Consider the following 25,335-nt stretch of genomic DNA (forward strand, 5'->3'; position numbering starts at 1 on the left):
CTAATTGTTTTGGTTAAATTTAACATTAAACTCTTTACAAATAATTATTTCTCAATAAATTAAATTAAATTTTATATAGAACATTAATTTATAATATAAAATATGAAATAAACTAATTAAAGTTCTAGACATTATTATATAAATTGGCAAAGATTATCTCTAATGGAACTAATTAGTCAATCACACAATTCATTGAGAATAATTTCAAAGACAGACTCATTCTAATTTAATAACAATGAACGAGGAAAGAGAATAAGCCGATGAAACCAATTAAACGGCATCGAGAAAAATTTCTACCAAAATTCCGAGTGAAAAAGTTCTGCCAATATTACTGAGCGATCAAACCAGCCAGACTTATATAAATCAATAAAGATAAATGTAGAAAAAAACATCTAGATGAATGATAAATTCCAAAACTCCTTATTAGAAAAATAAAAACTTTGAATCCGACATGATCATCTCATTTGTTATACGAACCAACCGATTATAAGTATTATTCGTATTATAAAAATCAAAGATGACAAATTCGATCCAACTAAATAAATTATTGCACTAAACAAAACACATCAACACTAACTCAAATTTGAGAGGTGAAAAAAAAAATATTTAATCAAACTAATAAAAAACAAATAAAGCTGAATTCCATCCATTCCAACAACCCATTACTTTGTAAATTGTAAATATATTAATAATGTGTACTTTTCTCTTACTATATATCTGTATTTGATCAATACTTATCAATGTCAAATTATAAAATATATATTAATAATGGACATTGAAGTCAAATCAAAAAATACAAGTATGACGAAAATATATGAACAATGCAATGAGGTTTGTCAATTTTATACACAGATAATAATAAATAAATAAAAAGTAGATGATCATCATCTACCTGTGTTAGGCCTCTTCATTCCTATATTATTATGATTGTTGTTGAAAGGAGATGATGATGCCAATTCCCTCCTGAAAGTGAATGTACCATTTAACATTGCCAGCTCTCTCAATTGTTCCCTTTTCAAATAATCCATTGATTCATCCTCCACTGGTTTAAGTAGGCTTTCCAAAATAACAATCGCCTGTTCCAATCTCGACTCAATCATCTCCTCTGGAAGTTCCGCTTCAACCACAAGGTGTAACGGTTCTTCTAGATGCTCAAATCCAGCTTTCCCTTTCAATCTATCTTCCTATAAAACCACCACAATCAATTGTTACTATTTCTTCCGCTAAAACAAATAAATTCAGGTGGAAAAAAAGATGCACACGCCTTTATTGAATCTTTGACAGAGCCCTGGCCTCTGATATAAACTCTGCATCCAGTTGCAGCTTCAACTCTCTTAAGTGAATTTCCACGCGGTCCAAGTATTCGACCCACAAAATTATACTGCAGAAAGTATAATTAAAAAGATGTTCTCCCTAAATTGAGAGAGATTCAGATCACTTTTAACATACGTTTGGGAACTTGTCCACGGGAATATCAAGTCTGATCACTCTTTTCACTATCGTCGTATTAGAATCCAATCCGTGCCAACCCATATTGGAGACAACTTGATGATAGTTGTCCATTAGTTCATTCTCCTGAAGTGTCTACCCACCAAATGATATAAGATTATTATTATTATGTATATATGTTGAATTCAAGGAACAAAAAGAAGGAAAAAACAACACACCTCTGGTTGAACTGCTGAAGGCCAATTGTTTGTTTGTCCAATATATGACAACTTGAGACTATTGTTGTTAATATTATTATTATGTTCCTTCACCGTTGATTCATGTTCCATTTGTATTTGATTTGAAAACATTATCCGCGACAATCTCAGGATTTCTGAATAAATTTACAGGTTTTTGTTGGGATGGAGCCAAAATTACAAATTTACTAGAAACATTGAAAAAATACCTTGGTTTAAAAGGCTGGTGCAATAAGGTAGGATTTGCATAAAGGGTTCGAGTTTCTGTCTCTCTGCCATCAACTGTGCCAATTCATATCTGCCATTATGATAGATTGTGAGGATCCGATAAAATTCACGTCAAGATTCAAAAACTTATAAAGAAGATTCAAAACTCTCACCTTTCGCGATCTAGTGAGATTAAATAAGGAGACCTTTGAAGAGGACTGTCAGTTGGGCAAAACTGAAAGTAACTTCCATATGAATGTGGGATCCCATTATTATTATCCATGACCCAGAAAGAAACAGTCTTCTTGTAGCAAATAACAAAATCAGGAGGAAATCCCAATAACAATCACCCAAATCATGAATTTAAGTAAAAATCATTTAGTAGAGAGGATGATTTACAGCAATTTCAGGCCGGCCCTGAGAGAAACAGAGACAGCCAAAACAGACAGAGGACTCTCATATTCCTTTCTTTTTGGACTCTCATAAATAATTATGATGTAAAAATCATGCCATCAATAATTAATCTTGTAAAATAAAGTCAATAGTGTCATATTCAATACACTATTTTACATATTATTTAATATAGATCTTCTGATCTAATCGAATATCCCTATTTGATACTCCATCAAGCTGCTAACTTGGGAAGATTCCAGTTTTCACCACACTGAGTAAACTCAGTTTTCACTTTTTTCAAATTCAAATCTACTGTTACCAAAGTTCTTGCCCTCTGTAGTGGATCAATTTGTTTGATGTTTATTCTTTGGGGACTAGTTTATTGTTTCAGTTATTGTTCAAGGACTACATTATTAACTTTTTTGACACTCTTGATATGAAAAATATATAATTGATTTGTTCAATGGGCCTGATACATGATTTCATGTAAATTATAAAGAAAGAGAGATGGTCAAATAAGCTATTATTATTCAACATTTAAATCAATTGAATAGCATCTATAAACACATATTCTTGCTTTCCTAATTTAACAATAAAACATCTAATTACTTTTTTTTTCATGAAAATAAACATTTATGTATGATACCTTGTCACCTTCATTGAGTTTCGTCACGGCCAAAAATCCTTCGACCGAATCCACTTTTCGAAAGAAGATTCGATAGAAAAGGTTGCCTTTCGGAACTCCTATTATCATCCTTGTTCGAATTGCTTAGGTTTCTTATAAGAGACCAATGAGTCCCAAAATTAGGCTCATAACCGTGTTGTTGCATCGCTTTTAAAACAACCGATGCTCGAACAATGTTATTATTTCCGCAATAATTTCTAATCACAAAGGTATACATCTCCTCACTCGGAATTTCCCCAATTTCAACCATCATATTCAAAAGTCTTTCGGCTTCTTCAGTTCGCCTTTTCACGCACAACCGTTGAATTAACATATGCCATGTTATCTTACTTGGCTTCATTTCTCTACCCAACTCTTCAGCATGGAAATCTAGAGCTTCGTCAAGTTGATCACGAGAAACGAGTTGTTGGATTATTGCATCATAGCTCTCCGAATTCGGTACATTTCCTTTCTTCAACATTATGTTCAAAAGATTTACCGCCCTATCTGTTCTTCCAATCGAACAAATCCTTTTAATCAGTGTATCGTAATTAATGTTGTTGGGTATTAGTCCTTTGATAAACATTTGATCGAGAAATCTCAAACCTTCCTCGAGTTTTCCTTGTTTGAAAAGAACGTCGACTATAGATTTTTGTACAGTCGAAGGATGAATCCAATTTCGTAGCTCCATTTCCCGGCTTAAGTTCATAGCCTTCTTGAGATCTCTATTTTCGCATAGGCGGATAATTAAGTTCCTAATATTACGATCACTCGGTTTATAACCTTTTTGTATCACAGTAACCAAATAATCCAATGAACAAGCCGTGTCCTTGCATTTGGGATGACCGAAGAGGAGAAAATTGTAAGTGTAACTGTCAAACTGAATTTCCTTTTCTTGAAGCTCGTCTAGCAATGAATCAACTAACCAACTATTTCCCGTTTTCAAAAGATAGAAAATAAGAACATTATAGAAAACGAGGTTGTCACGGATAATAAGCTCTTTCATATTGAAAGCCATAGCCGCCTTCTCATTCGAGCACATAAAGCGGACGAGTTTTCTGAAACTCTCAATCGATATATCGATTTTATTTCTAATCAAAATGCCGATCACTTCCCTAACTTTCGTGAAGTCATTACCTCGACAATAACCTTGGACTAAATCATTGTAAACCTCGGAATCCATAACAAGACCCTTCGATAAAATGTTTTGAAAAACATTAGTCATTTCCTTGACCATCCCCATCTTACCGAAATAATTCATCAAACCACAATGTAAAGAAACTGACTGCTCGTTCAACACAACCGATTTCAAATACTGAGTAAATCGATTGTGATCGTGATTAGCTTGGTGTAACTCGGGAATCAAACGAAGGAGAGTATCCATCTGCGGAACCCACTCCGTATCAAGCGCAACATTGAGCATCGTAAAAGCTTTCGAAAAGCTTTTCTCATTACAGAAACCTGTTATTAAACTGTCGTAAACCTCTTCCTCCTGAAAGACGAATCCATTCTTTCGAAGCTCGTCAATAACTATAACTGCAACTTCGGTAAATCCAACATTGCACAAGTTTTCGACTAAAGAAAGACAAACTGCGGAATCCATCGCGATAGAGAGAAGCTCAATTGCTTCCGGAATAAATCTTTTGCGACAAAGACATCTCATAAGAACGTTACTATCTGTTGTAGGGATCCATTCGTCTTTACGTGCAATCTCCCATAAATTCCGGAAAGCCCTCGATTTTCCTCTCTTGCATAAACTACTGATAAGGGAGTTATATGTCTTGCTGTCGACTCTTAAACGTCGTTGCAGCATTCCTTCGAGGACGATCATGGCTTTATGTGTGAAACCCTCTTTGGCGAGTGATTGAACAAGCAGGTTTAAGGTTTCTTGATCGAGTTCATTAACCACCTTCAGCATGCTATTGTTTTTATCCAAGAGATTGGCAATTGTCTTTGTACAAAGTGATTTCAGCAAACTCGATAAAGAAGAAGCCGACAGCTCCTGACCCCATTGTGGCATTTCATTGAGAATCTCGAGCGCAGTTGAGAGATTTCCATCGGAGCAATGGTTAATTATAAGAGAGTTAAAATCCGGAAAGATTGAATCCCTGAAAACATCACCCACTGTTTTCTTATAAATAGCAAAATTTGTATGCAGATAAAGTCCGTTGCCAAGATTATCAAAAAACTCTGCTTTTCCCTTATGGTTATCCCTTCGCACTTTAACTGGATCGAGCCCAAGAAGAACAAACGCTTTCGATAAGGGATCGTCGATAGAGGATAGCCTAGTGAGACCAAGTTCAGCCATCTTACCCACCAATGTTATCACTTCATCAAACTGTTTAGCTTCAAAATAGCCTGCTAAGAGAATCCTGAAAGTCGATAAATTTGGGGTAATTCCTACATCGTGCATTTCGTCAAGGATCTGCTTGGCATTTTCCCATATGCCTTCACGGAAAATGCCACCAATCAAAGCATTGTAAGAGTATAAGCTAGGTTTCAGTTTTCTCGATTGAGCTTCTGATAAAGAAATCAAAGCATTCTTCAAATCTCTTTCTTGACAGCTCCAACCAATTAAAATACCAAAAGTTATTTCATTAGCTTGAAAATTTATGCTCTCCAATTCTCGCAAGAAGGAACTAGCTGTTTCTATGTCCGAATTACTGCACAAAGAATATATAATCTTGTTGCCTACTGCCACGCTAGGTGGATTCCCCATTTCTCTAAAGAAACTATGTAAATCGTCGTAATCTTTCTTCTCACAATATCCAATGGCAATGGCATCAATAATCACTTCACTAGGTTTTGTTCCAAATGCCATTACCTTCCTCACAAGAGATCTTGCCTCCTGAATGCTTCCATCCTTGCAAAGTAATAGAATGACGTTATCCACATCACTTATTTCTCCAATCCCAAATCCATTCTCCAGCATATCGATAAAAACACGAACTGCCATTCGGGTTTTGTTTCCTTGAATCAGGAATTTAAGAAGCAGATTGTAACAAGACAGTGAAGGGACAAGACCTTGACTCTTGAATCGATCATACGTTGATATAGAACGATCTAGTTCTCCATCCCTGACGTAATATTCAACTAGATAATCTAGTGGTTCATTACTATCGAACGGAATTCCTTTGCTGTTCATTCTGGATTGCAGACACTCGAGCTCCCTAACCAATCCAACTTGGATGAATCTTTGGTACATAAGTTTGCAGGATTGAGAGAGGTGTATGAAATCCCTAGATTGATCATCAGCCCACTTAAAAATTGCCCACAAACAATTAGCCTTTTTCACTTCAATCTCAAACTTCCCCACGTCAGATTGAAATCCAAGCAACAATTCAAGGATATCATCTGGTTTCAGCAATGAATACCGAATGTAGCTTCGAGCAATCTCTGGACACATGTTACAGAGTTCTAAAAGTAAGAGTTTAAGAGAAGGGTTTGTAAGGGTTTCATCTTTCTTGTCCCATATATATGAACATCTAAGGGTCACCGCTCTTACAAACCCAGAAGCTTTAACTGAAGATATTGGTAGTGGTAAGAGATGTTCTTTGGGAGATGATGTATAAGACTGGAAATTAATGGAGGAGATTGAAAGAAATGAGCAAACCCAATCAATGCGGCGTGTCCGGGTAGAGAAGTTGAAGAGAAGCCGGTGGAAAATAGCTCCTCTGGCGGCTGCAGTGGTTCTGGATATCATCTCCGTTTGCTTTAATCTCTACAGAAAGTTGAATCCCATGTAGCATGGCTGTCAAACAGGCGAGTTAACTCGCAATTTCAATCTTTTAGAGATCCAAAACGAAAATCATTTGGAATTTTGAACTATAGTAGATATGAAACATTGCAGGAATAGAAGTTTATGGGTAAAAGAGAAATAAGCAAAATATAATAATAACCTTGCTTATGATTTCTTAAATCCTCCATTGGAAACGAATGTACCGTTTAGGTTCCCTTTCTTCCGTCCGTTCTCCATCGCCGCTTAAGAAAGTTAATAAACCCATTGCCTGAGCTATTCACCTACTTCAGTGAATCATCTTCAATCTTCTGAATGGAAAAACCATGAAAAGGAATTCTAGTTTTAGGGTTTTCCAATTTCTGGAGGGAGGGACGACCATCGTCGACGAACAGGCAGAGACGAGCTGAGATGAGGAGAACACCTGCAATTCAGGCGAAACCTGTGACCCGACCCGACCCAGTTGCCCATATCCGTAACCGATTTCATTCTTTCAGAAAAACTAACTTTTTATTAAAAAAAATAAAAACGAGGTTAATTTATTGAAAGTTACCTCATTCCATCGCTAATTACCCACCACTTATATGAAATTGTTATTTTTTTTTTAAAAAATAATTATTAATTGTCATTAATTTAAATAAAAAAATTATATATAAATAATTCAAAATAATGAAATGAAAATTTAAATTTTAAATAATAAATAATAAAACAAATTTATTAAAATTAAAATTAGTATAAATTTAAAACAAATATTATTAGACAAATATATATATTTAAAATCTCACTACAAAAAAAAAAAATTGAGAACTTTTGGTATGAGTGTGGTTATATTTTAAAATTTACCTGATTTCACATCAAAATTAATCTATGTTTAGATTTGGATTATTAATGTTGGCTTGTTTGATATTTGGTTATTTTGAGGGAAAAGGTTGAGGATTTTTTTTTTTTTTAAAAAATAATGAAGAAATAGGTTATTAGTTAAATTAGCATAACATCTTTTATTTAAATTTTAAATTTTATAAAAATAAAGTATATAGATTTTAACAATTTTGTGTTGAATTGAGTGATTTGATTACTATGGTTTATTGTACTGACTAAAAAAATCTTGATCATGAATTAAAAAATATTATTTTTATTTTTAAATTAAAAAAATAATAAATAATTTTTAAATATAATAATAATAATTAATTTCTAATTCGGAGATATACTGTAATCATCTCCCGTAGACATCATATTTTGTCACTCAGTTAGATTATTACGCTTGAACTTTCGAAAACTTTCATATTCGGGATTAAAATCAACGGAAGTGTTTGGATTATTGTTGTAGTTATCCATAATAATTTAGTATTAATTATAGATAATTGTAAGCAAATGAAGATAATTAGTAAAAATAGAGAAAATTGTGATTTTTTTGTGCTCCGAAATATAGCAAGAGTGATCCCTATTTGTAGATCTCGAAAAATTATGAATTTTAATATATATATATATTTTTTAAAAAAAAAAATTATAAATAATATTAAAATTGAGTTTCAAAGATGAGAGATAACAAATGGTAACATTTGATTGGATGACTTTGGTTGTGATTTTTATCATAATTTAAAAAAAAAAAAAAAAACCTAATGACATGATTGTGGTTTTGGTCATGGAATAACTAACCATTTAGTCATAATAAATTGACAAAATCAACCATAACCAGCATCATGACTCATTTTATGGGTCATGGATAAGAATGCTCTTAAACACGATGTGATAAGATTAGTTGTTTAGATAAAAATGGTGTGATTTTATTTAGTATTGGAATTTTAATAGAAATAGCCTAGAAAATTCAGGTTTTGTTTGGATTGAGTTTTTAAAAATTAAGAGAAAATAATAATAATTGTTAATGATTTTGAAAATGTAATAATTACTTTTAGTAAAAAGATTTAAATATATATATATATATATATAAATAAAATAAAAATTAATATTTTAAAATATAAGATGTTTTAGTATTTTAATTAATAAAATAAGTAAAGTAATTGTTGAAAATTGATTAATTAAAAAATTAATTTTACTTTAGTTTTGTAAACTGCACGTTTGAGTTGAGTAATTTGTCGCATCATTTTTCTGTTGTTTTAGTTTTGACATTAGTATACTTAAAATGTGACATCTAAATGTGCTTAAAAATTGACTTATTATATGAGTTGATTTGGCTTGTTTGATAACTTCAATTAAAATGTTAAAATGCCGAATAACTCATAAAATATCAGTATTTATTTTAAAATATTTAATTACTAAAAAAAACTACATCAATCAAGCTGTCTGAGAGTTTAAACATATAAAAACTACAGTAAAAATTGTTGAATAAAAATAAAAATTGAACAATATATTTTGAGGAATTATTTATCAGGATAAGTAGTCAGAAACAACAGGATTCATAGCATTGAATGGTGTGATGATGAACATGAAAGTCAGTGTCACAATATAGGCTTCTTTGGATTCGAGTTTTAAAAAAAATATAATTATTTGAAAAGTAACGATGGGAGTTATTTTGAAAATTAGGATTTGTTTGGTAAAAAATGAAAGTGTAAATATATAATGATAAAATAAAATTAATAATTTAAAATAAAATATATTTTTATATGTTATTAATAAATTAAGTGATAATAGATTATATTATAATTAATGTTTATATTTTTTTATTCAACACTTATAAATGTAAATATTTTCATTATAATGTCCAAATATATATATTCTTTTATATGTTGTAGTGAAATTTATTTTTATAAATCACATCACGGCTTATATTTGTCTTTTAACTATCGATTATTAGATTAATGGTAATTTATAACAAATTAAATGTATACTCAATTAATTTTCACTAAATTTTTGAGATCTATATTTACAAATAATTGATAAAAAAAAATCTAGATATACAATATTAATTTTACACAGGAATTATATTCTTTTATGGGAGATTAGCTATGAAAATTAGAGTTAGGTGTTTTAAACCAAACAAAAATAATATTATTATTTTTAATATTTTTTGGTTAGAGTAGTTGTATTTTGCGTTATATTAAATAAATATAATAATTTATATTATTTTTTAACAAAAATAAGATAATTTAGTTGATTATACTAACAATATTATTAGTGTTATTATTTTTCTGATTTTGAGTATGGATGAGCTTAGCTTTACACTAGGGCTGGGCCAATGAATACAAAAATGACAAATTAATGCAAAAGAAGTAAAATGAAAGCTTTGAAAGTATTGTTAATTGGTATGGATATAATTAAGAGAAACTTTATATCTTCAAATAAAAATGATAATACAATGATATATATGAAACACATCCAATATTAATGATTGGAATAATTTTAATATATTATCAAATAAACCTAGAAGAGGACTTTATTTAATTGATAATAAACAAATAAATGGTAATTAATTAATTAAATCCGAAAGATCCGCTTACAGGCCTTGAGTAACTTAGAATGCGGTTTGTTCTTGGATGATGATCCTCTTCCTCTTCCTCCTCCTCCTCCGTGTATAGCTTGAGGTGGGGGAGAAAGAGGAAGAAAGTTATCATGGATTCTGCAATACCTCTCTGAAACAGAGCAAGATCTCCTCATCGAAAATACCCTTTTCACGGCAGAAGAAAAAGAAGTGATCATAATTGGCTCGTCGTCCTCATCTGGCTGCCCAAACCGGTGGGAATCAGAGTGGCCGGCGCCGGCGCCGGCAGTGGGACTCTTCCGACTGAGTATCACGCCAAACACTTCACCTTTGATATCCTCATCATCATCTGTTTCTTGGGTGTTGATGAGCTTTAGGCTTCTTCTTCTTTTACTGTTCATGTTCATGTCCATGTTCATGTTCATGTCCAAATCATCAGAGAATATTGGGTCTAGATCTGCTGGCATAATGTCGTCTAAGGATCTTAATGAGTTAGTTTTGGTCACCATCTTCATCTTTGAATATCCACTCATGTTGTTGCCCAGCCCAACCCTAATATATATATTATTAATGAATTAGATCGATGATGAATGAGATCGAGGAGATTGAATGGACAAAGTATGGCTGTCTGTGTGTGGTCTGAGTGGGAGTGATACTAATAATAATATCTGCATGCTTTGGCTTTTAGCCAATCTCATCACTTTATTCAGATATTCAACATCCATACATGTTTCTCTCATTATTAGAGCTAAGAAATTCATGTTTCATATTATTTTCAAAATAATTATAGCTTAAAACCCTTTAAATTAAAATAAGTGTTATAAATTGAGAATTATACTACCATTCTACATTTATAAAAAAATAATATTTATTTTACATTAAATTAAATAAAAGTTATTTGTTTATATGAATAAAATTGGAGGAGAATAGTGCTAAATTATTGTGGAAATAAATGATTTTTTTTTTTTTTAAGTATTATTGCAAGAGAGAAAAAATGTGTAGACAAGAAATGGGAGTTTGCAGGGGTGGTGTGGGACTATGGAAAAGGGATTGGACATGGAATTGAACTATGAAATGACTGGACTTGTTTATATATATATATATATATATATATAAATATATATATATATATATATAAATATATATATATATATATATATATATATATATATATATATATTTGAATTTTTTTAATTTTTTTATTTTTGTAAATTAAGCTGTGTTTAACAATGTATATTATTGAATTTGAGTTCAAATGTTCGCCCACTTCCAATTAGGTCAAATGGTTTTTTTTTTTTATCATTCACACAAAAACACTGGTATAGTAAGTTGTTAATGTTTTTTCTTTTTTTTAAAATGGTTGATATATAATAAAAAATAGTTAAGCACATATATATGAGTCCACATATTATAAAGATGATAGACTTTATGTTTCTATTTTGCTTTTACTTAGTTTAATGTAAAATAAATAGATTATTGATAAATATAATTGTTCTATAAAACACCATTTTTATGTATGAATGTGGCTCACATTGGTGTTTTTGTTATTGTCAATATTTGCTAGTATATATCCAAAGGCTTTATAGCCAGCCACATATATAACATATGATATCAATATTATACATCAAATTGACTCCTTCAATATAACATCTTTAATTTATGGAATTACATAATAAACATCTTTTACAAATTAATAAATAAATTTGAAATATCTATTCAACTTTATGCATCAAATTAACATTTATCCTTCAAATTAATTTTATTTATATTTATTTATTTATTTACCACCTGTCTAGATAGACACATGCAACCCCTATGTGGGCAAGGGCATGCATGGCTTCATGACCTGGAATATTAATTAGCTACCTTATCTTTATTTTTTTATTTTATTTTTAAAACATTATTATAACATCTCAATTTCCATAACAATAATACTAATTTCAAATATATATAATATCTTGATTCTTGAGTAATGGAGAACAAAGATAGATGCAATTGAGAAGATTAGTTTGTTTTTATTGCAATGTTTATTAATATTTTGATATACGTTTATTCTCGAAATAACCATGTTATCCCACAATAATGTTCTTTTTTAATAGAAGATTTTTTTTAATTAACTTTTTTAATATGATTCATTATTTTGGATGCACGCGGGTCTCATTTACAAGATTTTTTTTTTAAAGAAATATATATTATAATATGAGAGTAAAATTGACTCATTTTGTGAGAGTAAAAAAGATTTATAGTTGTTTAATGTACTTGTAAAATTGTATTTGATTAAATGTGTCCGAAGCACATATTCAGGGACCGAATCCAAAAATTAGAATTGAGGCGAACTTAAAAAAAGTTAAAATATACTTAAAAAAAATAGCCGAACATTTTTTTAAAATTAGATAAATGAATTAAATTTAAAAGAATTATGAAATTATGAATAATGTCATGTTTGTTAAATTTTTTTGGTTATAATATGGAGACTTAAGACATCCTCTTCTTAACATATACGCCCATTTATTTAAATTAGTTAGATATTTAATTAAATTTATTGTAATTTTAAAGATAAGTTGTTATAGTTTAGTTGTTAAAAGATAAAAACTTAATTGGTTATGAGTTGAAATCCCTAAAAAAAAAAAAAATCTTTTTTTTTTTTTTTTTTCCCGAGGGCCAAAACTCCACTGCTTTGCATAGATTTGAGGTGGATGGCTTGATAATATAAAACCAGTGTATAAACAAATAAATAAATTTGTTTTCACAAAAAATAATAAACAATAAATAGTTGTTGATCAAATAAATTGATTTATACAGTCATCTGGGCTTTCAAATTATATCCTATACTTGACTAAAATAGGCCCAAATAAATAATTGGGCTGATGGAAACTGGAATAGGTTAAAATTCTTCTTAATGAATTTTGTAGCTTGTAATTTAGATTCATGTCCAAGTCATTTAAGATTCCTATGAATTTTTTTTTTGTTTTGAAAAAGTAAAAATAATGGGATATAATTATATAAATGTATATTAAAATAATAATAATAATAATAATTGTAATAGGTAGGGTAGAGAATGAATGATACCAAACAGAGGAAAGAATGGATAATCCCATTGGGCAATGACTAGGATTTCCATCACTGCTTCTTCTATTGGGCCCACTTCCCAAAAAAGTTCAAGCCCACATAAATAAATAAATAATTAATTAATTAACATATTCGTGTGAACATTATTGACTTATCATGGCGGATCCATCTAATAATTCTTGTCTGGTTTTTTCTATTATTTTTTAATAATCATCCAATATTTATATATTTTTATTTTATTCTTACAAAATTTAAAGTAATTCAATCAATTAAAACTCTAAATAATTATAAATAATTCAACATCAAACAAGCACCTGAACTATAATTACTTAAAAAAAAATCTATTGGGTTTAGACTCTCTTTTTGATCACTAGTGATTAGTCAGTATTTTTAAACTTTATGAAAAAAAAATTAAAAAATCCAAAAAAATCATTCATCAATTTCAGTGCGGATCTCCTTTAATATATAGAGAGAATTAAAAGCCATTTTAAATAGCATATATATCAATTTTTTGTGATTAGTAGCAACAAGATGATTGAAAAGACCAAGTAATTTAAATGACTAACAATATAAATGAATGGAACTAATAATTTTATTTTTATACTTAATATTTATTTATAACATGTGATTTTAAAAATAATTAAAAGAGTATGAGAAATATATAAGTATTATTTTCAATTAAAACTTAATAACTAAATATACTAATAAAATGATTAATATAAAAAAATCAAATAAAAAATAGACGAAAAGATGTTGTTTTAAGATTTTTTTGTATTAATCTAAAAATATTTTAACAAAAAGATTAAAACCATATTTTTAATGTTAAGTTAAATTTACTATAAATATAAATAAACTAACATTACTAATATTAGTTTTTATGTATTTAAAAAAATATATTTATGTAAATTTAATATACAAGAAGTAATTAATTAACTGACTCTAACCACTTGCATGTGTTATTGTAGATATTAATTATATATAAATAATTGAATTAATTGATTGTAAGACTCATTAGTAGTAAGATAAAATGTTCACATCTTTTTGCCATATAACTTGTCTCATTGATGTCTTGAATTCGAGTTCATCGCGTAGACATCAGTGTGTTTGCGAAATATTTGAATTAGTCTTATTTTTTTTTTTTAAGTGTATTTGCATATGATGTGTTTAACCCACGATAATTAATCTTATTTTAACGCAATCAACATTAAAAGATAAAATTCATTTTGACCCAATCTTTTATTTTAAAGTGAAAACCCATATCATTTTTCCACTTTTTTTTTTCTTTAAACCATTGCAACATTCTATGATAGTTGAATTTGCAAAATAATATTATATATATATGTGTGAAAGAGATGGGAATTGAGAAAATCTTGTAAAAGATAGTGGAGATAGATATTGTGACATAATTATGGAATTATTTATTAATTTAGTAAGCATTAGCAAATGAAAACAAACGACAGTCTGCAGATTCCAAGATTTGTTTGTTTGTTTGGTTCGTTTCTTTTGATAAGACTAAGCCACATCCATATTATTACTTAAATAATTATTTAATTCATTGTCAAAGATCAACAAAGATTCTCACATAGATAGATACTTGGTATATATTTTATTAGGCCCATGACCAAAATTATTTAATTATTAAGGTTGAAATTGTGACACGATTTATCACAACTTAAGTTTAAAATAAAATAGTACATAATATCATATTATATTTGTTAAAGATAACCAACTCTTATTTGAAATAAACTAACTTTTGTAAAAAAAAATAGTTTAAATTAAAATATTATAATAATAAGTAATATGTTTTATTATTTTAAATAATACAATAAAAAGTAAATAATAATGATAATAATTTATAAATAACAATTTTATTTGATCTTCCAAGTCAATTATTTGAGATTGTGAAATCTGTAAATAAAAGTGGGGCATGCTAACTTTTTTTTAAATAAAAATAAAACAAATATGAATTTTGAAAATTAAAAATTAAATATGAACAGCAAAAAGATAGATAGCTCATCATCAATTATACAAAAAGATATAATTACTTGTTATTTTATTTTAAAATATTAAATATACTAAAAGTATTTTAATAATTACTTTTTTTTTATAAAAATAAATAAATCAATCAATCAAACAAATTAATTAATTTTTTATTTTTCAAAATAAACCCAAATCAATCATGCCCACGTGTTCTGTTATATGCATGGGAGAATAGATGTGATTTATTAACTTAGACCAAGCAAGCATGTTATACCTTGAAATAATATATATATATATATATATATATATATATATATATATATATATATATATATATATATATATTTATATATTTCTTTATTAATGTTGGAACAAAAATCTGTTTATAGCCATATACTTAGATTACTTGTTAATCACTCTTATTAAATCATGACAACAAGAATTTAGAGAACTAAATCGTATTTTGATTAATGATTAGTTATTTTGATTAGTTATTTTGAGATTTACATATAGTTAAAAAAAAGCTCAAATGACACCAACCAAATAGTTTCACACTAATATTTTGGCTTAATCAAGAAAATATTCAAATTTAGAAGATTTATTAAAAATTATTAAGAGTTTAAAATTAGAGACAATAAAGAGGTTATTATTTTATCCTTACCTAAAAAATGACTAGAGTTCAAATGCTACGAATTCTATTCAAATTTAGAATATTTTAAGTTGAAATATGAGCATGACAATGAGAACATGCTATAACATTTAAAATTTTAAAAATACTGAAAGAAATTAACACATATTTCATATACATAGTCAACTCTAAGACTAAAAGGCTAAGGTAAGTCCAACAAGCCCACAGACTAAGCCAGTCCACCCAGAATAGTCCATTTAATAAAAAAAACAAAATATTTACTTAAATTTATTAATTTTTTTAAATATGAAAAAGTTTAGCACAGTGTTTAATGATAACAATTGAAATTTTTATTTGGTTTGGATTCAAATTTGACCAATAAACAATCTTTTTAAACTAGAACTAAGCAGCCAAGCTATTTTTACATATTTTTTTACTTGGGGCTGGATCAGCTCAAAAAGGGTCGGCTCTGGTCATATACCTGGGAAGACAAATCGAAGTCCCTCCTAGAAACAGACATTAGGAAAGTGATTTCAAATCAATGTCTTAATCACATATTACATATATTTGCAACAACTCTATACAAGTCTAAAAGGAAAATAATGTATGAATATTTGGATAAAAAAGATAAAAGATTCATCAAACGAGCTACTATAAATGAGACATCAATACTTTCTTGAATGATGAAATAGTTTCATGGACTGAATTCAAAAATATATATATCAAACCCACACCTATAATTAAAAAACATTAAATTAGTAATTATATATTGGCAAGTGGACCCCCCTCCCCTTCTGTTTACTGATTTTGAATATGTGAATAGAGAAAAATGACACTAGAAATGTCCAGAACTTATGCATGCATGCTATGAAGAGTCTGATTATATTCATTCAGTAAGAGTTTGGAATTTTGTAGCTTGGTTTCATCCATTGTGACAAAAACTGATAGCTTCTGCTTTCACTTTCAAGTTTCAGACAGTTAATTACTTAAAAAACTTACATATAAATATGATTGTCTTTATGTTTCATTTGACACTAAATCCACAACAAAGAATTAAAGATCAATTATATATGACTCAATCAACATGCCCATTACAGGCTCTCTTACAAAGTACAATGTTCTTCTTTTAATGCTTTCTTTATCATACATAAATTATTGACCATATTTTGAAGAAAGCCCTTCTTTTGGGCATCTCCAAAGCCAAAGCCAAAGCCAAAGCTAAAGCTACTGTTGTTGGTTTATATGCTCCATTTCTTTCCCCTTAGCCTGTACAGCATTAGCTTTTTCTTTTTCTTTTTTCCCCTAATAAGGTCCCTTAATAGTCAAAAAGTGCAATTATGCCCTTCTCATTAGTCATTACAATTTTGATCTTTATGCTGCTAAATCATCATCATCATATCATTCTTTCTTTTTTCTATTGTATATGTTGATTATACATAATGACAGATATCAAAACCCTTTAAACAAATTCATGGTTAGAGTTGTTGTAAATGATACTGCTAATTCTAATTAAAAACACTATTCACTTGCTTTAATTTATTTGATAAGTTGTTTCTAAAGTTACAATTTTTTGAATAATTTTCATAAAATAACACTCTTATCTTAATTTTTTATATATATATTTGTCAACTAAAAATAGTAAGAATTTTAATATATAAATTGAGAAAACAAAAAAAAAAACCTTTAAAAAATCTGCACCCTAGCTAGAAAAAGGGCACTATAGTGGGTTCTTGCAACAGAGCCAACCTTTATAATCTTTAAGACCACTTTTACTTACTTTCATGAGTTGGGTTTCTGGATATTTAATTTATTATACTGTTCTAGATTTTATTTTTATTCCATATATATTTAAAATTTCAGTAAATCAACTCTCACAAGAAAAAAGTTTAAGATGAACTTAATACTTTCAAATGATTTAGTTTTTGAGAATATGACAAGAGTGATTTGAATACAGAAGTAAACAACATCAAATGAGATTATTTGAAAATAACCAGGTGGTTATTCAAATAAAACCCCAAATCAAACAAGTCCTTTTAGCTAGGGTAAGTTAATACATAGGTTGATAAGGGTATAACTCATTTTTTTACCCTGTACATTCAACTTTGAAACTAAAAAAAAAAAGAGTACATATTCTGTCATGTATTATTTCAGTCCAGAGTCTCAATTAATGATGGTATGAGATGATAACAAAGTTAACAATAGAGATCTATACGGTAAGAAAACTGTCAATTTGGGGAATGTAAATTATTAAAGCAGTAGTCATAAATCCTAATCGATTAAAGTTACAGGGGACCAATGATCTGTGTTATCGAACCAACACATGATCATATTTGACAAGAGGGAGAGGAGAGAGATAGATAGATAGATAGAGGGTGTGAGGACAAAGTGCCAATCTAGTACAGAAGAAATCTGATGAAAGGGGAAGAAAGAAACATAGAGCAAGAAAGAGAAAGAGAGAAACATGTTGTCTCTTTTCCCAGGTCACGTTTGTCTGATCAATGCAATCATACGTGTAATTATTGGTTTAGAATTTGAAACAGAATGCACTAGCTTGTCTACTGCTGCACAATTTAGCAAAAACAAAAACAAAATAAAGACAGATCTTATGGGCTTAGCTGATTCAACCTATATTAGCTTTTATTTTCAAAAAAATATGCTTTCTCAAGCTTATAAAGAAGATGTATAGTCCCCTCAACACTACCCAACTTTCAGGACCGGCACTGAGCTTAGCTTAGTTCTATGGAAAATGATGATGATGGTTGAACTAGAGATTGTTCAACATTGATAATGAATCATACCCAATTTCACTAAGTAGGCCATTGTGTATGGACATGCAAGAGTGAAAGTTGACTTTGCAGATATGCTAATCAGTGAGTTTGGCATCAACTAGATAGATATATTGCCCAATAAAATTAAAATTAAATAAAAAACTATTCAACAAGAGACTTGTCCCTAAGTAGTTATGGCCGATCGAGATGACTAAACAAGGATCAATAAAGAGTTCTCAGGCCCATATGTGTGCCAGACTACAGAGAGATAGTGACCCTTCAAAAGGGTGGGTGTGGAGTGTGGACCTCTTTCGGTCCTCTACTCCCTCATCAGGCAATACAGATAAAGACACCCCAAAAAATCAAATAAACCCCTTTGTTTTATACACTTTTTTTTCTTTTCCTTTTTTTCTTTTTTCTAATGATAAAATAAAACCTATGTGTATATTATACCCCCTTTTAAAAGTTCACCAATAAATTCAATTTAGCAAAATGCACGTATAGACTTTATAGATCACAAGACAAGATTTTTCATTTCATATTTATCCAAATAACCTATTCAAATACCCACTATGAATAGCTTAAAGGTAAAAAAAGCTTAATTCGAATAACTTGTGCATGGCTTACTTCGGCAATACAGTAATAGCATCCAAAAAACAACTTTAATCTCGAAAATTAATCAAAATACATCAATAAGGGTAAAATAGTATTTAATAACTTTCTTCTCCTCAAGTATTTAAAATTTAGATTATCCTTTTTAGTTTAGTCAAAGATTTGTTTTTTTCTGACACTTAGCTCATTACACAATTTGAATTAAATGTTCAACAATCAATTCTTAATTTATTAGTAGTTATACTGAAGAATGGAAATTGAGGTGTACTTCACCATATTTAACTTTTTTTTATATAAAGATCAATGTAGTTATATTCATAGATATGAACAATAGTTTTCAAGTAGGCTAATATAGGCAAATTTGAAGGTGGAGCCAAGCTAACCTGAATAATGCACTATTCTGCGGGCAAAGCCAGAGAGAAGGTGAAAGGGAGAGTCCTATTCGGAGGCACGTTAATACAAGGGCACTCTTTCCCATGTATAAGGCTCATGGATCTTTCTCTTTAGAGAAGAGAGAGAGTGGTGGTGGGGATTGTTTTGAAAGTGTGTTCTCAAGGTAAGACGGGAGCACTCTTTTCCATGTGATCAAGAGGGGATTCATGCATGGATTTCTTTTTCTTTACTTTATTTATTAGTAGTTTCTTTACTTTATGAAGTGGAAGATCAAAAGCATATGTATTTCTCTCTCTCTCCCTCAATCTCTGCTTTTGCTTTTGAGCCCGCCCTTTAAGACTACTCCATATTTACTCTAAATAATATAAACACTACTAAAGATTCTTAGCAAAAATAATATACATCTAGTCATCTAAATGCATAAACACACCCAAAATTAAAGCTATTAAAAATATTAAGGTATCAGTAGTACCTGGATAGTTGGTCCATTCCTATGGGGGGGCAAGGAAGGAAGAAGGAATAAAGCAAAGCAGAGCAGAGTGATGAAAAGCTTCCATAGGTTCTTCCTTTCATGCATTGCAACCTCCCCTATGCTCAGTCCTATACATTCAAAAACACACATAAATGGATGATCCAAACAAAACATTGTAATGATTTATTAATAATCACCATCTTTACTTCCTGTTGTTGCAGGCCACATGTTCCCAATCCCCAACAAACACTGATCAGTAAAAATCACAACAAGTGGGCTTTGGGGAAAAGAAAAGTAACACTCCATTTTATGCACCCGACATGAAATGAAAGTACATAATCACAATTTTTATTTTGCAAATCATTCTAGTGCTTTACCTAAAGCTCTGACATGCATCAATAATCTTAAAACTTATAAGATCTAATAGTAAGATGTACTACGACCCGTCATTGCATCCAGTTGTAGATTCCAAATTGGACGCATGAATCTTAATTCATGTTAAATCAACTGACTGCTCGAAAACTGTATGGGTAACAATAATATCAATCACTTTCATCTTCCTGGTTCCAGGACTAAAAGGCAATGGCTTTATATAATTAGCTTTATGGACAATATACAGATGATGTATAAGAGAGTTTTACCAAACCAAAACTCAAAATTATTATCATAACCCATTCCAGAAGCAGAAAGTTAATGAAGCTACTATTTGAAGTTTTGAATCTTGACTAAGATGGTCAGTTTTCAGTCAGCTTCTTATCCCAGGTTAGTTGACATAATGATTTCATAATGGTGGCATGTATTTATTATATAGGCCCCCTTCCATTCTTTCCTTGTTTTTAACTTTATTTTTGTCTCTCCTCTTCTCTCTCAGACATGATCATGGTTCATCAGCACATCATACATAGCTGTCATGTATGGAACAATCATGATGAGTCTCCAACCAGGCCCGAAAGTGTAATTGCATCATTTATCACTGAAAACTGAAGGAGTATCCTTCTATTAAAGCTAAAGGGTATTCTTGTCATAACAAAAGGAAGAAAAAGAAAGTATGCGTGGAGAGAGAAAGAGATTTGAAGACTGAGCTTTACTTTATCTCCTAATTCGAGCTTTAAATTTCTGTTATCCAACAACTGCTTTTTCCAATCACCATTCCCACAAACCCTCTCTGCTTTTCTTTTTTTATCCTACCTTTGATTAAAGAAGTCCATGATAGATAGACATACATAGAGATATAGCTAACCATCAGCGCAGTTTTAGTAGCAATATAACACAGCTATAACCTTCTTCTCCTCCGAGAGAGAAAAGGAAAGTAAAGCAAAGGGAGAAAAGGAAAGGTTTATCTCCTTCCTTGAATTTGAAGTCTCTTTCTTTCTTTTGAAGATGATTGATGCTTCAAATTTATACACATTTGAAATACCTCAGATTCCTTCTTTTCTCAAAAAAAGCATTGTTGTCCTAGCTCTTAAACTCAACAGACTCATCCTCAACTCCTCCCAACCTCTGTTTCCTTGACAGAAAATTTTCCAAGAGAATATGGTGCCTGTTTACATTTTACTAACTTTGTTCTCTCTAGTGGGTACCTCTCTTTCATTTTCTCTTACTACTGATTTCCAAGCCTTACTCACTCTAAAGGCAGGGTTCGAATTTGCCCAACCTGCATTAAGCAGCTGGAACGCTTCAGACCCAAGGTCAGTTTGTTCATGGGTCCGAATCAAATGCTTTGAAGGGAGGGTTTCTTCGCTCGATTTATCAGACATGAACCTCTGCGGCTCTGTTGCACCTGTTCTTTCCAGCCTCGATAGGCTCAGAGAACTTTCCCTTGCTGGGAACAACTTCACCGGTGAGATTAACATTGCAAACTTGAGTTCACTTCAATTTCTGAACATATCAATAAATCATTTTACTGGCAGCCTTGAATGGGACTATTCAAGTCTTCCAAGCTTGGAGATTATGGATGCTTATGATAATAACTTTAAAACTCCTCTACCTCTTGGGATTTTGTCACTGAAGAAGCTTAGGCATTTGGACTTGGTGGGGAACTACTTCTATGGCGAGATTCCGCAACGTTATGGCGATATTGTGTCCTTAGAGACCTTGTCGTTGGCTGGAAACGATCTGAATGGGAAAATTCCAGGTGAATTGAGCAATCTGACCAACTTAAAGAAACTTGAGTTGGGTCACTACAATGTTTTCGAAGGTGGCATTCCAAGAGAATTGGCCAAACTAGTGAATCTAGTGTACTTAGATCTTTCAGCTTGTGAGTTGGACGGTTCGATTCCGCATGAGCTGGGAAATTTGAGGTCCCTAGAATCACTTTATTTGCATACTAATATGCTTTCCAATACAATTCCTAAGCAATTGGGAAATCTCACCAACTTGGTCAATCTTGATCTTTCCAACAACGTGCTCACCAGGGAAGTCCCTTACGAGCTTTCCAATCTCAAGCAACTCAGGCTTATGAACTTGTTTATGAATAGGCTACATGGGTCAATACCTGACTATGTATCAGACTTGCCCGAGTTATCTTTTCTCAATTTGTGGATGAATAACTTCACCGGAATGATCCCTGCAAGTCTTGGTCAAAATGGGAAGTTGAAAGAACTCGATTTGTCATCGAACAAGCTTACTGGTACTATCCCTTCTCACCTGTGTGATTCAAATCAACTTACGATTTTGATTCTCCTAAAGAACTTTCTGTTTGGCCCGATTCCGGACAGCTTGGGACATTGCATGAGCCTTGTTAGGGTAAGGCTAGGGCAAAACTACTTCAACGGTAGCATCCCCATTGGCTTTATTTACCTGCCCGAGTTAAATTTACTTGAGCTCGAAAGCAATTATTTGTCTGGAACATTGTCCGAAAACCCTGACTCAAATTCAAAGCCAGATAAATTGGGTGAACTGAACCTTTCAAACAATCTTCTATCCGGTTCTTTACCATTTTCCATTTCAAATTTATCTTCTCTCCAAATTCTCCTTCTTAGTGGGAACCAGTTCTCTGGTCCAATACCCCCTTCCATAGGAGAACTGCAACAAGTCCTAAAGCTTGACCTAAATGGGAATATGCTTACCGGAGAAGTCCCACCTGAAATTGGGAATTGTCAACATCTCACCTATCTTGACTTGAGCAAAAACAACCTCTCTGGCTCAATCCCATCTGAAATCTCCAATATTCGGATATTGAATTACCTAAACTTGTCAAGGAACCACTTCAATGAGGTCATACCTAAATCAATTGGCCTGATGAAAAGCCTAACAATAGCAGACTTCTCCTTCAATGATCTGTCTGGAAATCTTCCGGAGTCTGGTCAATTTGCCTTCTTCAATGTCACATCCTTTGCAGGGAACCCTAGACTTTGTGGACCACTCCTCAACAATCCCTGCAACTTCACATCATTCACAAAACCAACCAGGAAGACCTCGGCAGAGTTCAAGCTAGTATTTGCACTGGGCATGTTACTTTGCTCCCTGGTTTTTGTTGCTGCAGCCATAATCAAGGCTAAAACTTTCAAGAAAAGCAACACATCTTCCTGGAAAATGACCACCTTCCAGAAGGCGGAGTTCACAATCTCAGACGTCCTGGAATGCATGAAAGATGGCAATGTCATCGGAAGGGGAGGAGCTGGAGTTGTCTACCATGGGAAAATGCCTAATGGAGTCGAAATTGCAGTCAAGAAGCTACTTGGATTTGGTAGGTTAACTTGTAAATTTTATTTATCACATATGCATGTTACTATTTATAAAGTCATACTCATTGACGCATTTAATCAAACAGATTGTAGTACACTTTCATCACCTATTCACAAATCACAACTAACACAAATTGAATGCATTTAACAGGTACTGCTAGCCATGATCATGGATTTCGAGCTGAGATTCGAACGCTAGGCAACATCAGACATCGAAACATAGTAAGATTACTAGCCTTCTGTTCAAACAAGGAAACGAACTTACTGGTCTATGAGTACCTGCGTAATGGGAGCTTAGGAGATACTCTTCACGGGAAGAAAGGAAGCATTCTGGGATGGAGATTGAGATACAAAATTGCCATGGAAGCGGCGAGTGGGCTCTGCTATCTTCATCATGATTGTTCGCCGTTGATCGTGCACAGAGACGTGAAATCGAACAACATTCTTCTGAATTCCAACTTTGAAGCCCATGTCGCCGACTTTGGACTGGCCAAGTATCTCGCCGGCGGCGGTGCATCGGAATGCATGTCGGCGATCGCAGGTTCTTATGGGTATATAGCGCCTGGTACGTTTCTCTTAATTCTAACTCCTTTCAAATTATTTCAAATAAAATTTTACATTTTAAATAAATGGCTGTCTTAAAGAATTGTCACTTCTTAATTATAATAAAACCTTTTTTTACCTCATTTTTTTGGTATCATTACAGAATATGCATACACATTAAGAGTAGACGAAAAGAGTGATGTTTATAGCTTCGGAGTTGTTCTCTTAGAACTATTAACGGGAAGGCGCCCTGTGGGTGAGTTCGGAGATGGTGTCGACATTGTACAATGGGTCAAGAAAATTACTAGTGGGCGAAAAGAGAGAGCTTCTCATATTGTCGATCCGAGATTGATGGCCACGATTCCCCAAGACGAGGCTTCGCACCTACTCTTCGTTGCTATGTTATGCGTTCAAGAGAATAGTGTCGAAAGACCAACAATGAGAGAGGTCATTCAAATGTTATCGGAACTTCCTCGTCATTCCCCGCAACATTGTCAATCTTCATCGTCGTCAAGTGTTTGTAACACAGTTGAATGTCTTGAAAAAATCGAGTTTAGTCCTAAGATAAACAAAGATTCGCTTGTTTGAGAGACGAACAAACTTCAATCTTTGATAGTTTATTGTTTTTCTTAATAATGTCTTCAAAGAGGTTGAATTTCATGATGCCATAGTTTTATTTTACTTATTATTTTTTAGTTGATGCAACTATTAGAAGTAAAAACTAATTATATGGGACTAAAATAGATAGAAGGGTTTTTCAATACAATGAGAATGTGTATTGTTTTGTGTAATATGTATTATATGGTGTAAATGCTTATTCTATACATCTTTAGATTTCATTTTCAAATTTTCAATTTCCATAAAATTTACATCACCTAAGAACTTGTTAAAAATATATATCAAAATAACATTAACAAAACTCAATTTGAAAATAATTATAAGACCCTCTCCAATTATTGAAGATCAAATTGTTATTCTATTATCAATCAAATAAATTAATTTATGAATTAAAATATTATTTATTTAAAAAATATATATTTTATTATTATATATAAATTTATAA

General features: G+C 31.1%; 3 protein-coding genes across 5 annotated transcripts; 1 reads left to right on the plus strand and 2 right to left on the minus strand.

The window, feature by feature from the left end:
- Window positions 1-884: 884 nt before the first annotated feature.
- LOC124939687 (KH domain-containing protein At3g08620-like) lies at window positions 885-2,175 on the minus strand. Its single transcript, XM_047480137.1, has 6 exons — window positions 2,066-2,175; window positions 1,895-1,983; window positions 1,668-1,822; window positions 1,450-1,584; window positions 1,265-1,381; window positions 885-1,184 (listed from the first exon to the last, which is right to left on the minus strand). Exons 1-6 carry the CDS (start codon window positions 2,173-2,175, stop codon window positions 885-887), a joined length of 906 nt encoding a protein of 301 aa, XP_047336093.1.
- LOC124937680 (pentatricopeptide repeat-containing protein At5g15280, mitochondrial) lies at window positions 2,066-7,063 on the minus strand. Of its 2 annotated transcripts, none has more exons than XM_047477980.1 (3): window positions 6,849-7,063; window positions 2,932-6,734; window positions 2,066-2,193 (listed from the first exon to the last, which is right to left on the minus strand). In XM_047477980.1, exon 2 carries the CDS (start codon window positions 6,650-6,652, stop codon window positions 2,942-2,944), a length of 3,711 nt encoding a protein of 1,236 aa, XP_047333936.1. In that variant the 5' UTR covers window positions 6,653-6,734; window positions 6,849-7,063; the 3' UTR covers window positions 2,066-2,193; window positions 2,932-2,941. The 2 variants fall into 2 exon arrangements, with proteins under 2 accessions (XP_047333936.1, XP_047333937.1); XM_047477981.1 differs by having other exon boundaries at window positions 2,178-2,309.
- A 13,839-nt stretch (window positions 7,064-20,902) lies between these two features.
- Window positions 20,903-25,096, plus strand: LOC124937720 (leucine-rich repeat receptor-like serine/threonine-protein kinase BAM3). 2 transcript variants are annotated; one of them, XM_047478039.1, is made up of 4 exons: window positions 21,743-21,883; window positions 21,954-23,731; window positions 23,881-24,294; window positions 24,436-25,096. In XM_047478039.1, exons 2-4 carry the CDS (start codon window positions 21,994-21,996, stop codon window positions 24,858-24,860), a joined length of 2,577 nt encoding a protein of 858 aa, XP_047333995.1. In that variant the 5' UTR covers window positions 21,743-21,883; window positions 21,954-21,993; the 3' UTR covers window positions 24,861-25,096. The 2 variants fall into 2 exon arrangements, with proteins under 2 accessions (XP_047333993.1, XP_047333995.1); XM_047478037.1 differs by having other exon boundaries at window positions 20,903-23,731.
- The last annotated feature ends 239 nt before the right edge of the window (window positions 25,097-25,335 follow it).

The sequence above is a fragment of the Impatiens glandulifera genome, chromosome 5, assembly GCF_907164915.1.
Source record: "Impatiens glandulifera chromosome 5, dImpGla2.1, whole genome shotgun sequence".
Classification (NCBI taxonomy): domain Eukaryota; kingdom Viridiplantae; phylum Streptophyta; class Magnoliopsida; order Ericales; family Balsaminaceae; genus Impatiens; species Impatiens glandulifera.

Bases quoted from the DNA above. Each gene is read 5' to 3' on its own strand.
- LOC124939687 (XM_047480137.1), bottom strand. From the start codon at position 2,175: ATGGATAATAATAATGGGATCCCACATTCATATGGAAGTTACTTTCAG. The intron at 1,984-2,065 runs GTGAGAGTTTTG...TCATAATGGCAG, and splicing joins ATCTCACTAGATCGCGAAAG to ATATGAATTGGCACAGTTGA. The intron at 1,585-1,667 runs GTGTGTTGTTTT...TTTGGTGGGTAG, and splicing joins CTTCAGCAGTTCAACCAGAG to ACACTTCAGGAGAATGAACT.
- LOC124937680 (XM_047477980.1), bottom strand. From the start codon at position 6,652: ATGATATCCAGAACCACTGCAGCCGCCAGAGGAGCTATTTTCCACCGG.
- LOC124937720 (XM_047478037.1), top strand. From the start codon at position 21,577: ATGGTGCCTGTTTACATTTTACTAACTTTGTTCTCTCTAGTGGGTACC. The intron at 23,732-23,880 runs GTAGGTTAACTT...TGCATTTAACAG, and splicing joins CAAGAAGCTACTTGGATTTG to GTACTGCTAGCCATGATCAT. The intron at 24,295-24,435 runs GTACGTTTCTCT...GTATCATTACAG, and splicing joins TTATGGGTATATAGCGCCTG to AATATGCATACACATTAAGA.